General features: G+C 37.3%; 1 protein-coding gene across 3 annotated transcripts in view; it reads right to left on the bottom strand.

Moving 5' to 3' along the window:
- The window catches only part of serpini1 (serpin peptidase inhibitor, clade I (neuroserpin), member 1), a 41885-nt gene extending 28698 nt beyond the window's left edge, over nt 1-13187 (bottom strand). The window contains exons 1-3 of one of the 3 annotated variants that reach the window (XM_062068169.1): nt 13039-13168; nt 6841-6947; nt 133-423 (exon numbers count right to left, since the gene is read on the bottom strand). In XM_062068169.1, coding sequence (XP_061924153.1) covers nt 133-403 — 271 coding nt within the window. In that variant the 5' untranslated portion in view covers nt 404-423; nt 6841-6947; nt 13039-13168. Of the gene's footprint in view, nt 1-132; nt 424-6840; nt 6948-13038 lie in introns of all 3 variants that reach the window. The other 2 variants (XM_062068170.1, XM_062068171.1) reach the window with 2 other exon arrangements.
- Between the last annotated feature and the right edge of the window lie 2237 nt (nt 13188-15424).

Here is a 15424-nt window from a genome sequence, read left to right as displayed (position 1 = left end):
TTTTGAACGGTAGTGTATGTGAAAAATCTAATGAAAAAATGTTTACAAAAACAAAAAGGGCTGTACTGAGCTACAATTTGCATCAAGTCTTTGACCTGCAGGCCGAAGCTAAAACCAAGTATGCTTCCTCACCTGGCAACAGGTGGTTAAATCCAACGGCGTGTCGGATCTCCTCCAGCGACACTCCCTTGGCTCCCAGCTCCACCATGCCCAGGGCCACCGCCAAGCTCAGGGGGGAGAAGACAATGTTGTCCTGGCTCCCCGCCGCCTGCAGTTGATGGTACAGCCTGACAGAGAAATCCGACGTCGCGTCCTCCGGAACGTCCGCCGCTCGGCAACCGTAGCCCGGCAACAGGACGAAGAGGAAGAGGAGGAGAGGGGCCGACACGTCCAGCATCCACATAGCTGCGGCGATAGCTCGTTCTGGAAGAGGTGGACAAAGAGGAGGAGGGTGATTGTCAAAGGAGCGACAGAAACACGTGCGGAGGATGAGTGAACGGAGTAAATCTAGGACTGGGCGGCCACAGAGGTGGGGACAGGAGGATGAGGAGGAATTCACGAGAATGACGTGGATTACGGGAAATGGACAGAGACAAATGTGTTTAAGGAGCGCTTGAAAGAAGTGAAGGGATGGAGGAGAGAAGACAGAGGTATACAGTCGTGGTCAAAAGTTTACATACACTTGTAGAGAACATAATGTCATGGCTGTCTTGAGGTTCCAATAATTTCTACAATTCTTATTTTTTTTGTGATGGAGTGATTGGAGCACATACTTGTTGGTCACAAAAAACATTGATGGTTCTTTTATGAATTTATTATGGGTCTACTGAAAATGTGACCAAATCTGCTGGGTCAACTCCCCTCACCTCCCAGGGGGGTGAACAAGGGGATGGGTCAAATGCAGAGGACACATTTCACCACTTGTGTGTGACAATCATTGGTACTTTAACTTAACTTTAACTTAACTTAAAAGTATACATAGAGCAATGTTAATATTTGGTTACATGTCCCTTGGCAAGTTTCACTGCAATAAGACGCTTTTGGTTGCCAATCCACAAGCTTCTGGCAAGCTTCTGCTTGAATTTTTGACCACTCCTCTTGACAAAATTGGTGCAGTTCAGCTAAATGTGTTGGTTTTTCTGACATAGACTTGTTTCTTCAGCATTGTCCACACGTTTAAGTCAGGACTTTGGGAAGGCCATATATATATATATATATATATATATACACTACCGTTCAAAAGTTTGGGGTCACCCAAACAATTTTGTGCAATAGCCTTCATTTCTAAGAACAAGAATAGACTGTCGAGTTTCAGATGAAAATTCTCTTTTTCTGGCCATTTTGAGCGTTTAATTGACCCCACAAATGTGATGCTCCAGAAACTCAATCTGCTCAAAGGAAGGTCAGTTTTGTAGCTTCTGTAACGAGCTAAACTGTTTTCAGATGTGTGAACATGATTGCACAAGGGTTTTCTAATCATCAATTAGCCTTCTGAGCCAATGAGCAAACACATTGTACCATTAGAACACTGGAGTGATAGTTGCTGGAAATGGGCCTCTATACACCTATGTAGATATTGCACCAAAAACCAGACATTTGCAGCTAGAATAGTCATTTACCACATTAGCAATGTATTTCTTTAAAGTTAAGACTTGTTTAAAGTTATCTTCATTGAAATGTAGAGTGCTATTCCTTAAAAAATAAGGACATTTCAATGTGACCCCAAACTTTTGAACGGTAGTGTATATATATATATATATATATATATATATATATATATATATATATATATATATATATATATATATATATATATATATATATATATATATATATATATATATATATATATATTTAGATTATTTCGGTTATTTTTATACTTTTCAGTACTTTTTGATAATTTTCTAAATAAAGGGGACCACAAAAAATTGCATTATTGGTTTTATTTTGACAAAAAATCTGACGGTACATTAAACATATGTTTCTTATTGCAATTGTGTCACTAAAATAAAATAGTGAACATACTAGACAACTTGTCTTTTAGTAGTAAGTAAGCAAACAAAGGCTCCTAATTTAGCTGCTGACATATGCAGTAACATATTGTGTCATTTTACATTCTATTATTTTGTCAAAATTATTAAGGACAAGTGTTAGAAAAATTAATTATTAATCTACTTGTTCATTTACTGTTAATATCTGCTTTTTTTCTCTTTTAACATGTTCTAGCTACACTTTGTTAAAATGTAATAATCACTTATTCTTCTGTTGTTTGGATGCTTTACATTAGTTTTGGATGATACCACAAATTTGAGTATCCATCCGATACCAAGTAGTTACAGGGTCATACATTGGTCATAATTTAAGTCCTCATGTGTCCAGGGACATATTTCCTGAGTTTATAAACATAACATAAATTTAAAAAAAAAAGAAAAAAGATTTTGTGATGCTAAAAAATATCGATGTAATCACTACACACCGTAGCTCACCGGCGTCACAATAAAGGGTCGGTGTATCGGAATCGTTCGAATAATACACTGATCACAACACACCGAAAAGAAACTAAAACTACGGTTAATCAATGTCCTTTGTGAGGAAAGCTACCCAGTCTGCTGGTTTGTAATTATTAGTTATTGTATGTTATAGGTGACAAAATAATGTGTCCACAACAATAGGTGGCAGCTACAATATTACTGCCCTTGCCTAGGAACACCTACTTCTAAACGGGTGTAAGTTAGTCAAAACATTCTGCCCTACTATTTCAGCTGAGCCATCATATTTCTGACAAATACACCACATGGCGGCGTTGTTTTTTTTAACCCTGAAACTTGGTTTAGTAGGTAAGTAACAATTAACAGTATTTATAACAACCTTGCAGTAAAACTGTGGACGGTTAGTACTGGTATTATCATTCTGTATGAAAATTATTGGAAAATAGTGATAAATGCACTTTGATAAACTTATTTATTTTGATAAACTTAACAATGCAAGCCAGCATTGATACGAGACACAAAGACGTCTTTCCTCGTACTGATATGATATGGCTCATTGTATGGAACATGTATATTTACTGTATAAATCTGTCTAATAATAAAAAACTAAATTGTATGACATTGTCGACGACGATCCGCCTATGCATTTTCTATAAGTCAGCCGCCATTTGACGGCAGTTTTTATTTATTTATATTTTTACAAACTCTTTACCTTTTACTATATTTTTAGACAACTGTTCCCCAAAGTGTATCTACTGATAAACTGAAATGGTCAAAAAACAAAATGTTACTCCCTGGGGAGTATATAATTTAATAGCAGTTATGTAGCATTAAGTCCTCAGGGAGTTAAACTTGTATAAAATATTTTTAGATTCATGTTTTTTCTACTGTTTTTGCTCAAATCTCTCAATCGACTAAATTAAAATAACAACCGTGTCACGTTTTTATTTATTTATTTATTTGAACCCCTTTGAATGCCATTTTGAACAAATTATTATTATTTTTTTTTTATTTTGAAAAACTTGCATATAACAAGTTATTGACCAAAAAATAACTACCAAAGTGGGCTACATTTTTTTTTCAATGTATCGTTAATATTTAAAATAATACAAAAATGTAATCAAATTAATGTTGTCAAATTTTTTTAATTTTTAAATCATATGAATGATTGGATTATTCATGGTTGTAACTTTCTCGCATAGTTTAAATTAACTTGAAAAAGACCCCAAATAGATGTATCTTTTATCAGTTTTACATGTGTCCCTTTTTTGCAGTATATTTGATTAGCATTTATTTTGTAATCAGCCTGACCTAAGCCTTGTTCGGCATGTTGTTGTATGCACTGGTTTATGTGTTAAATAAATCATAATTGCTGTTATTAACAGAATTTTCATGTGCAAATGATTGATGCAATTGTTCATGTTGTTATCTACACGTGTGTTAAAGTCTGCGTCACGGTAGTGTTGATCGTGAACACAGGAAGCAGATATGGCAGGCAATGTGCAGGTAAACAGCTGTGAAGTGCAAAAGGGAAAAAAAACAGTCACAGGAAGCATTGGGAAAGCTATGCAACCATCCAGATGACACGGTTGGCATGAAAAGCATCCTGATTGGCAACCAGGAACAAGTGTGTCCTGAATGCCAATCAGAGACAGATGCTCAGACAGAAGAGGTAGAGGCCAAAAGAAGGAAAACAGGAAACCGAGACAAAAATAAGAGCGCTGGACAGGAAATAAAACAAAATACCAGAAACTATGATAATTGTCATAAGAGATCATGACTGTGTTCCCCCCCTTAAAAGAATGAGGGAAAAATACCACTTAAAATTCTTGACCTTATGGGTAGAAAGATGAACATTTGTGTGTGGCTTTTTGGCCCCACTTTGGGAAGTTTAAAGGTAGGGTTCCCAGCATGCCTTGCAAGTGAGGACGGAAACCCCACACTAAGCTTTGTGACCAACACAACCAAATCATCTGGAAAATCCTATAATCTTGACAATGTGATTAATTCCATGCCATTAAACTGACCCGCTTTTTTAAAAAAGCGATCCCTCTCTCTGTCGTAATCCGCCAGTTGACATTTGCGCAATTAAAAAAGTGACGTCAAACAGGCAGCGTAATCCTTGCTGCCATTTAAACCTCACACCTTGTGCCTGCACGCCCGGCGGGCCGCGGGACTTAAGTGAACATGGACACGACTCACATGTTTGGATCACATCTGCACACGTTCACTCTGACCTGCACCTTCTTGCGTAAGACAGGGTTGCCTAGGCAACAGCATGTGATTGATGCAGGCGTACTGAAAAGCTAACCTCACTCGACTATTTATTTTCAAACTGTCGGAGTTGGAGCTCCAGACCACGTTTTAGATATCTATGTCAGATAATATATTGTGATACGTATCGTTATCTAGTGCTGGGCTATATGGTTGAAAACTGTATCACTATATGAGTTTTATATCGGTCGATATCGATAATTATTGATATTTTCAAGACCTATCAAATATAAGGACCAGGAGAAAAATATGTTCAATGTAAACATTTTTATTTCAAACGTTATCTTCCTCGGATTATAATCGTCTCAGCTATCAAGGTAGAATTGAAAGGAAATGTCAACACAAGCATGGAAAACACTCTATGTAAACACAATTCTAAAACAATAATAAACACTTAAAGGCCTACTGAAACCCACTACTACCGACCACGCAGTCTGATAGTTTATATATCAATGATGAAATCTTAACATTGCAACACATGCCAATACGGCCGGGTTAACTTATAAAGTGCAATTTTAAATTTCCCGCCACACTTCCGGTTGAAAAAGTTTTTTTATGCTGACGTATGCGCGTGACGTCAAGGGTTGGTACGGAAGTATACGGACCCATTGAATCCTATACAAAAAACTCTGTTTTCATCTCAAAATTCCACAGTATTCTGGACATCTATGTTGGTGAATCTTTTGCAATTTGTTTAATGAACAATGAAGACTGCAAATAAGAAAGTTGTAGATGGGATCGGTGTATTAGCGGCGGACTACAGCAACACAGCCAGGAGGACTGAGAGATGGATAGCAGACGCGCTAGCCGCCGAACTCACCTTAACTTCCTCCGTCTCCAGGCCGCCAACCGCATCTGTGATCGGGTGAAGTCCTTCGTCGCACCGTCGATCGCTGGAACGCAGGTGAGCACGGGTGTTGATGAGCAGATGAGGGCTGGCTGGCGTAGGTGGAGAGCTAATGTTTTTAGCATAGCTCTGTGAGGTCCGGTTGCTAAGTTAGCTTCAATGGCGTCGTTAGCAACAGCATTGTTAACCTTCACCGGCCTGGAAAGCATTAACCGTGTAGTTACCTGTCCATGGTTTAATAGTATTGTTGATTTTCTATCTATCCTTCCAGTCAGGGGTTTATTTATTTTGTTTCTATATGCAGTTAATCACGATGCTATCACGTTAGCTCGTAGCTAAAGTGTTTCGCCGATGTATTGTCGTGGAGATAAAAGTCACTGTGAATGTCCATTTCGCGTTCTCGACTCTCATTTTCAAGAGGATATAGTATCCGAGGTGGTTTAAAATACAAAACCGTGATCCACAATAGAAAAAGGAGAAAGTGTGGAATCCAATGAGCCAGCTTGTACCTAAGTTACGGTCAGAGCGAAAAAAGATATGTCTTGCACTGCATTCTAGTCCTTCACTCTAACGTTCCTCATCCACGAATCTTTCATCCTCGCTCAAATTAATGGGGTAATCGTCGCTTTGTCGGTCCGAATCTCTCTCGCTCCATTGTAAACAATGGGGAATTGTGAGAAGTACTTCCTCCGGTGATGTCACGCTACTTCCGGTTCAGGCAAGGCTTTTTTTTTATCAGCGAGCAAAAGTTGCAACTTTATTGTCCATGTTCTCTACTAAATCCTTTCAGCAAAAATATGGCAATATCGCGAAATGATCAAGTATGACACATAGAATGGATTTGCTATCCCCGTTTGAATAAAAAAAATTCATTTCAGTAGGCCTTTATCAATGACCTCTTAAAAGGTGCAAACATTACGTAATTGTGCAAAGTGTGAAAATGTAAACATAGAAACCTGAGAAAAAAACTTTTCTGCAGGTTGAGTGCCAGGAAGTTACGACTGTGCTCTAAAGGGTGAGCGCGGTATTACCGGTCTTGGTGGGGACGAGCACCTTGTATCATTTACAGACCACGATGGTCTGACTACGGTCCGTTTAAAAAAAAACAAAAAAAAACTGCCTCATTATCGAAGTCACTTTTACTCTTTTATCCATAATTTCTCCATTTTTGCTCTCTCTTCTCACTCCATGCAAAGAATCAACCACGAAACAACAAGATGACACTCTTACCTGATTGGCTGTTAGCGTGTCACTCCCACTTCCTGCGTTGCTCAGTTACCAGAGAGCGGGTGCCTTTGTTGGTGCAACCAACCTTGCTTTGCAACTTCTGGTTTCTTCTGGCGAAGAAGAAAAAATAATGATGCACGTTTTATCGAACGCATTTTTTTTAATTAATACCGATTAGTTGTCTATTGTGATATATATACCGATATCGTTTTATCGCTCAGCCCTATTTTTATATGCAATTACTGCAATATATATCACAAGATAGACTGTAGGCAATATCGCCTATCTCTAGTCTGAATCAATCCAGTTTATTGCCATATTTTCCACTTTACGTACATCATGATCGTAAACCAGACCATCTAACATACAATATGTGAATTTTAAGGCCAAACATAAAAGTGTCTGTTAAAAAACAAGCCACTTCAGCTTCTTCTTTCCATGTTCATGCTTGCGTTGACCATCTGTCTTCTTGACACACTGAATAATCAACCGCATTGATAACCATAATTCAATTGACCAATCAATCGTCACACCCATCCCTAGTTACCACTATGTTACATTTAGCCGTGCAGTAGGATCATCCCCTTCAATTATCTCTGCACTTGAGCAGGTGATTGCAAGCTCGCACTAATCAGACTAACACCCCCCTTATCTGCAGCACATCCTCGTCTCAGTGGATTTGCTGATTGCTCGCCTTGTTGGAAAATGACATAATTTGCTCCTGGACCGGCCGGAAGTCCCAGGGTGCTCGCTGTTCACTTGACAGGGTGAAGAGAGAGGTTAACGACCCTTTATTAATCTTACTAACCAGCGGACAGAGGCAGAAGGAGTTATGGATATACAGGACTGAGAAGATGACTAACTGTAAGGAAAACAAAGCAGACCACTAATGATTTATATACATACATATACTGTATATATACATATATATACACATTTATATATACTGTATTTATATATATATACACATACATACATATATATATATATACATACATACATACATATACATATATACACACATATAAATACATATATATATATACATACATATATATATATATATACACTACCGTTCAAAAGTTTGGGGTCACACTGAAATGTCCTTATTTTTTAAGGAAAAGCACTGTAGTTTTCAATGAAGATAACTTTAAACTAGTCTTAACTTTAAACAAATACACTCTATACACTGCTAATGTGGTAAATGACTATTCTAGCTGCAAATGTCTGGTTTTTGGTGCAATAACTACATAGGTGTATAGAGGCCCATTTCCAGCAACTATCACTCCAGTGTTCTAATGGTACAATGTGTTTGCTCATTGGCTCAGAAGGCTAATTGATGATTAGAAAACCCTTGTGCAATCATGTTCACACATTTGAAAACAGTTTAGCTCGTTACAGAAGCTACAAAACTGACCTTCCTTTGAGCAGATTGAGTTTCTGGAGCATCACATTTGTGGGGTCAATTAAACGCTCAAATTGGCCAGAAAAAGAGAACTTTCATCATCTCATTTGATCAACTCGACAGTCTATTCTTGTTCTTAGAAATGAAGGCTATTCCACAAAATTGTTCGGGTGACCCCAAACTTTTGAACGGTAGTGTATATATATATACAGTATATACATATATATATATATATATATATATATATATATATATATATATATATATATATATACACACACACACACACACACACACACACACACACACACATATATATATATATATATATATATATATATATATATATATATATATATATATATATATATATATATATATATATATATACGGGGACGGCGTGGTGCGGTTGGGAGAGTGGCCGTGCCAGCAACCTGAGGGTTCCTGGTTCGATCCCCAGGTTCTACCAACCTAGTCACATCTGTTGTGTTCTTGAGAAAAACACTTCACCCTTGCTCCTGATGGGTCGTGGTTAGGGCCTTGCATGTCAGCTACCGCCATCAGTGTGTGAATGTGTGTGTGTGTGAATGGATGAATGTGGAAATAGTGTCAAAGCACTTTGAGTACCCTGAAGGTAGCAAAGCGCTATACAAGTATAAGCCATTTTACAATTTTTTTTTTTTACTGTATACTATATATATATATATATATATATATATATATATATATATATATATATATATATATATATATATATATATATATATATATATATATATATATATATATATATATATGTGTGTGTATATATATGTGTATATATATACTGTATATATATGTGTGTATATATATAAATGTATATATTTACAAAAATCTTTTTTTTTTTTTAATACAATTTTAAAAATACGTTTTTAGGCCATCTCCATGCAACCAGAAATAGCTTTTCTAACCTGTAACCGGTTTTGAAAAACAATTAATTATCATTGTTTGACCAAATAGTACTTTGCAGGAATATGTTTGAATCGAGAATTGATTCTGAATCGAATCGTCACCCTAGGAATAGGAATCGGATCGAATCATTAGTTGCCCAAAAGGTTCACACCCTTACACTATAAATACTTTACTTCATAAAACTACGTTAGAGGTTAGTAGTACCGGTACATTCTATTGCAGGGATTCTCAAACTGTTGTATGCGGGCTCCATCTAGTGGTACGCCAAAGAATCACTGGATTAAAGTACAGTGTTTTATTTTAATGTATTCAAACTCAGTGTGGCTGTTCAAACTGTGTAATGTTACAGTGAGCAAAACTACTAAATATACTTGTTAAATAAAACCCCTGCCTTGTTTTTAATGAATACTTAGGCCTACTACGCTAATGTATTTTAATGTTGGTCATTACGGTGGTACTTGGAGGGCCGAGTATTTTCTGAGGTGGTACTTGTTGGAAAAAATTTTGAGAACCGCTGATCTATTGTATTGTTTCATACAATATTTGTTATCTAAACGTGTGTCTTTCCTTTTAAAAGGCATTTTACCTGGTAAGATTGTGACGGTTTAAGTGGGTCCAAGCACAAATGTATTGATTTCACACGGTGATTCGAGACACAAGTGTTTTGAGTTAATAGTTCTGTCACAAAACCAATTAAGTTGAGGTACTAATGTATTTGAATTAAACGCTTAAAAAAATCTATTGCACTGCGCTTATGATATTGTGTCTTCTAAGCAAATTCCTGTGAGCGCCACATTTTTAGAACAACGCTGACTCAGCAACTGTCAGCGTGAATGCGCTGCAGGTTTTTCAGGACAAACCTAGATTACGGTTTGTTTTGTGCCATGCAAGCGGAGCACGGTGTTTTTTTTTGTGTGTTTTTTTTAAGCCTGTGAAGGTACACACTCAGTACTGCATGTTCTCGACTGACACAAAAACACACTCATATTTGGAAAGTTCTGGTCGTCACGTGCACGCACTCAGCCAGCAACCCTGCATCCCTTGTCTTGTTTGGTTTTGCAAGGCTGATTGGACTGACATTTAATTATTGAAGTGCAATTAGTGCAGTGCTTGGAAGGAATAGGCACACACACACACACACATTCACACACTGACATTGCTCAAAGGCGCTGAGCATGACAAACACACACGTGCAAAAGGAGGGGAGCAAGTACACTGTAAAAACTAAGATACTACGATCGCCACTTAAAACTACTTTGTTTCAAGATAAGGATGTAACAACACGGAATTTCACATCACGGTTATAATGAACAAAATTATTCGTATCATGTGATTGTTGAATGTGCTCAAAAAGTACTAGAACAGCAATGAGTGAACCCTCTTGCGGCACGTTAGGAAGGGACAGGCCAAACAGCCACACATAAAGACATGGCAATTTCATTTATCTGTCGATTAATTAATCCACCAGGAGGTTTTGTATTCACTTTGTAGGTCTGTCTGTTTGTTAGTTAGCATTAGCGACATAGCTCAAAAAGTTAAGAGGTGATTTTGATTGGACTTTCAGGAAATGTCAGGAATGGAATAAGGAAAACTGATCAAGAAAGGGTCTGACAGCGTCAATATAGATGTGCACTGTTGTTTATATTTTTAATACCTTTAATACCTTATACCACAGGTGTCAAACTCAAGGCCTGGGGGCCAAATCTGGCCCGCCACATTATTTTAAGTGGCCCGTGAAAGCCTGGAAATAATATGCGTTAATAAAATATGAAATATATTAGTTTTTTTTCCCGTTTGACAATAAAAATCATGTACTGCATGGAACTGCATATTTTTTTAATTCAATAATATCAAAATCAAAATATTATATTATCATGTATTTCCAATTTTTTTTTGTTAAAATAAAGATAAATACTGTACTTAAATATCTGCTTGAGTTATGATTTCAATACAAATTATCAATCAAATTGTAGACTGTAAAATTGACAATAGATTTTACGGTTAAATATTGCCGTCTGAGTTTTTTTTACCGTAAAATCAACTTTGGTACCGTTTTTTTTCATATACAGTAAGACACTAAAATATTAAAAAACAAACAAAAACACATTAAAACAACAAAAAACAAACTGGCGGCTCTGTGGCTTGAATTTTACTGCTAAAAACAGTGGTATTTGTTTTCCTTTCCATTCCATTTATTACATTTTTTTATATGCTGTAATAAACCTTTTGCTTTTACTGTAAAATTCTGGTGACTGAGCTGCCAGTTTTCAAAGTAAAATTTAAATATATTTTTTTTGCAGCTTATGTAAAAAAAAAATTTTGTCAATGTATTATATGTATACATGTATATTCATATATTACTCATTGTTAAAAGCATTGAGGGCAATCATAACTGCGATGTGGCCCTCAATGAAAACGAGTTTGACACCCCTGCCTTATACAATTAAACACTAATAATATTAAAGACCGAAATGAGGCCACAAACCAAATTTTGTTTCTGGCCACAAAAAGCCCGCACTAGTGGCAGTTTGGAATTAATTTGACCAAATACAATTCATCCTAGTGGGAAACGTGGAATCTGAACATACCTTTATAACAGTGTTTCCTAACCACAGAGCCAGGGGCCATTGTTGGATCGCGAGCTTCCCCTATACAGGGCCATCAAAAATCTGTTTGTCAGCTGTGGTCCGTATGGGTCGCAGCTGTAATACACTTTTCCACCACTTGTGGCCGTCACGACAATCTCAAACAAACAGAAGAAGTCTGGGGCTAAAGTCATAGAGAAGCACCAAAAATATGACTAAAGTAGTTAAGCTGTATATTAACCTTCACTTTAATGTTATAGACAGTTTAGTTAAGAAACATATTCATTATTAATTTATTTTAGTACTACATAACTACACATGAATCTATTTTTCATCAGTTATTTATGAGTCCCTTCTTATGCAATATATTTGGTTAGTATCTATTTGTCTAATCAGCCTGGCCTCAGCCTAAGATTTCTGTTTTAATCAAATAACTTCTGTGAATAACACACGGTAGGCTAGATATAATTATTGAATATGATTAAAATCAAGATTACTAATTCAGGGTTATTATTTGTGTGTGCCCCAGGCCGCTCTGTCTGGAAAAAGTTGGGCTCCGAGGTCAAAAAGTCGAAGAACCCCTGTCTATAAGATTGAAGAATGTTTGCATTTTGATAACTTTCTTATGTATTAACATATACAAATGAACATGTGTTTAAGACAAACTGTGCAGAAAAAGAAATGGATGGTATTTTCCATGTTTGTTTTTTTAATAATTAAATTTAGTTGCGTCAGATAATAATCAAATACAATGTCGATTACACTTTTTTGTCATATACTGTACAATTAGATTGGAGGTAGATTTATACCTGCAAATGTGTGTGTGTGTGTGTGTGTGTTACAAGGTGGGTGAGTTGTTGGGGGAGAATAGGAGCAGGATATTACAATCTGCTTTGTAAATTCACACTCACAGCGCCTGTGCCATCATGTATTTCAAGGACAAAAAGCCACCACACCGGATGCATGAATTGATTGACACGGCAACAGGCACTAACAATAATAAAATAAATAATAATACCCATTTGAATGGGGAAAATACCATTTCCCTATTATTCCCCACAGCAAAGAATGGCATTCTCACTCACACAATTCCACATTCATGACAATATATGCACATTCATCCATCCATTTCCTACCGCTTGTCCCTATATGCACATAGATGGACATCATTATGAGACACAATTAGATCACGAAAACTGCATCTTTATAAAGATAATTGTTGAAATATTGCTGACTTTACGAGTGTAAAACTGCGCTTACCGATGCCCAGTGTGGATGAAGTGGTTGAGATGGTTGAGATGATGAGCGCAGACTGCCGCTCTCCTCCGACGCCGCAGATTACTGCCTGCTGTTTTGCCGCAGGCCCCGCCCCCCTCGACGCCGATTGGTCCACACACTGTCCGTCAAAGAGTATCACATCGGAAGGATTATTCCCGTTTAGAGTTTCCTGTTTCGCCGCGTCGTTAGTTACATTCACACAACCACTAAACCTTAATGCGTTGGTCTAATAAGTCACTGTAGGTTTATATATATACATCCACAATGTTGCTCGTACTGGTTTGAGCAAAGAAGTAGTGGACATGAAGCAAATACTTACTACCACAGCAACAGGGCGGAGGGACAACTGTCTTGATGTGGTGAGACATGGGGGTCTACGCTGAACACTTGGCTTTTTCCTCACGTATGTACACTATTTAGTGATTATTTACAACATAGTCAGTGTAAATAATGTGTTTTGAGCTGGTACGAGCAAAGCCTGACAAGAAAAGCAAAACCTTGTCAAACGCGGTACTGTTTTGTTTGTCACAGTATTTCCGCCTTTGAGTGCTGTTGGGATTTGTAGTCCAACTGACAGCGAGTATCATAGTTTAACATTGAGGACACTTCTACGAGAGAACTACAACTAAAATAATTACTCACTAACTCACCCGCAAAGCTCTTAAAACATACGAAATGTTACTGAAAATGCTTATTTACTATCTTTTAATGTTAAACAAACTCCACAAAGGCGTTACACAAAGGTTACTTCTAGACCTCCACCCCAGATCCCACCTCACTCCTACCCACTTCTCCAAAGTGGGCTGGCTCAAGGTGGAGGACAGAGTTAAACAACTTGCACCGAGCCTAGTCTATAAAATCCGCTACACCTCCCTGATACCGAAGTACATGTCAAACTACTTCCTTAACGTAAATGACCGCCATAACCACAACACCAGGGGGAGCTCCACTAACCACGTTAAACCCAGATTCCGAACTAACAAAGGTCTTAACTCATTCTCTTTCTATGCCACATCAATGTGGAATGCGCTCCCAACAGGTATAAAAGAAAGGGCATCTCTATCCTCCTTCAAAACCGCAATAAAAGTTCACCTCCAGGCAGCTACAACCCTAAACTAACACCCTCCCCGGATTGCTAATAATCAAATGTAAACAATCAAATGCAGATACTTTTTCTTATGCCTTCTGATCTCTCTCTCTCTCTCTCTCTCTCTCTCTCTCTCTCTCTCTCTCTCTCTCTCTCTCTCTCTCTCTCTCTCTCTCTCTATGTCCACTACTTGCTGTCCATATCCTACCCCCCCCCCCCCCACACACACACCCCTGATTGTAAATAATGTAAATAATTCAATGTGATTATCTTGTGTGGTGACTGTATTATGATGATAGTATATATCTGATAGTATATATCTGTATCATGAATCAATTTAAGAGGACCCCGACTTAAACAAGTTGAAAAACTTATTCGGGTGTTACCATTTAGTAGTCAATTGTACGGAATATGTACTTCACAGTGCAACCTACTAATAAAAGTCTCAATCAATCAATCAATTCAAAGTGTTAGACATAAGTTACATAATATTGTGGTAATAACGTATTACTTCTCCAGTTATCGATGACTGTTAGAAAATGAATGGTTGGTATGAATTAGTGCAAGGCCTGGGCAATTATTTTGACTCGGGGGCCAAATTTAGAGAAAAAAAAATGTGTCTGGGGGCCGGTATACCTATTTTTAGGAACACTAATACAAAACCTCACAATAATGTCTGATTGAATGCTAAAAACTTTTATGACAGACCGCCTTAAGGAACGGAATTTAATTTTTTTTTACTGAATGAGACACCCAGAATGTACATGAAAATAAAGAATGTGGGATTTACTATATTAACTATGAACGATAAAACACTGAATATTGACAACGTATGAACGTCACACCCCCTCTCGATCGACATATTTTACAATCAAGCGAAACGCAACAAAGATGCAACAAACACAGCGAAATATGAACACGGACGGTAAAAAACAACAACACTTACAATCGGATATATCTGATACATCCCTAAGCTTTAGAACTTTGTTGTAAAAATCTTTATCCGCGTCAGTCCCTGACACCCACATTTCAGGCTGGCTGCTCTGGAAACACTCTGTGGAAACAAACCACGCCCACACTGCTTGGTCCCTTGTCTGAGCTACTGTGACTTACATTACCATAGTAACTAATTAGATTACCATAGTAACTAGTATATCATGCAAAAGTGCAGATTCCAACCACTGAAATACTTTGTATAGTTCAAGACTTACAGTAATTTTAAAATATCACTGCACAGCATAATGGCAGCTACAGTTTACATCTTAAAGATCTAAAAAAATT

This window comes from Entelurus aequoreus, linkage group LG13, assembly GCF_033978785.1.
Source record: "Entelurus aequoreus isolate RoL-2023_Sb linkage group LG13, RoL_Eaeq_v1.1, whole genome shotgun sequence".
Taxonomy (NCBI): domain Eukaryota; kingdom Metazoa; phylum Chordata; class Actinopteri; order Syngnathiformes; family Syngnathidae; genus Entelurus; species Entelurus aequoreus.
The sequence above is the reverse complement of the archived record's forward strand: the minus strand, read 5'-3'. Positions and strand labels throughout refer to the sequence as shown.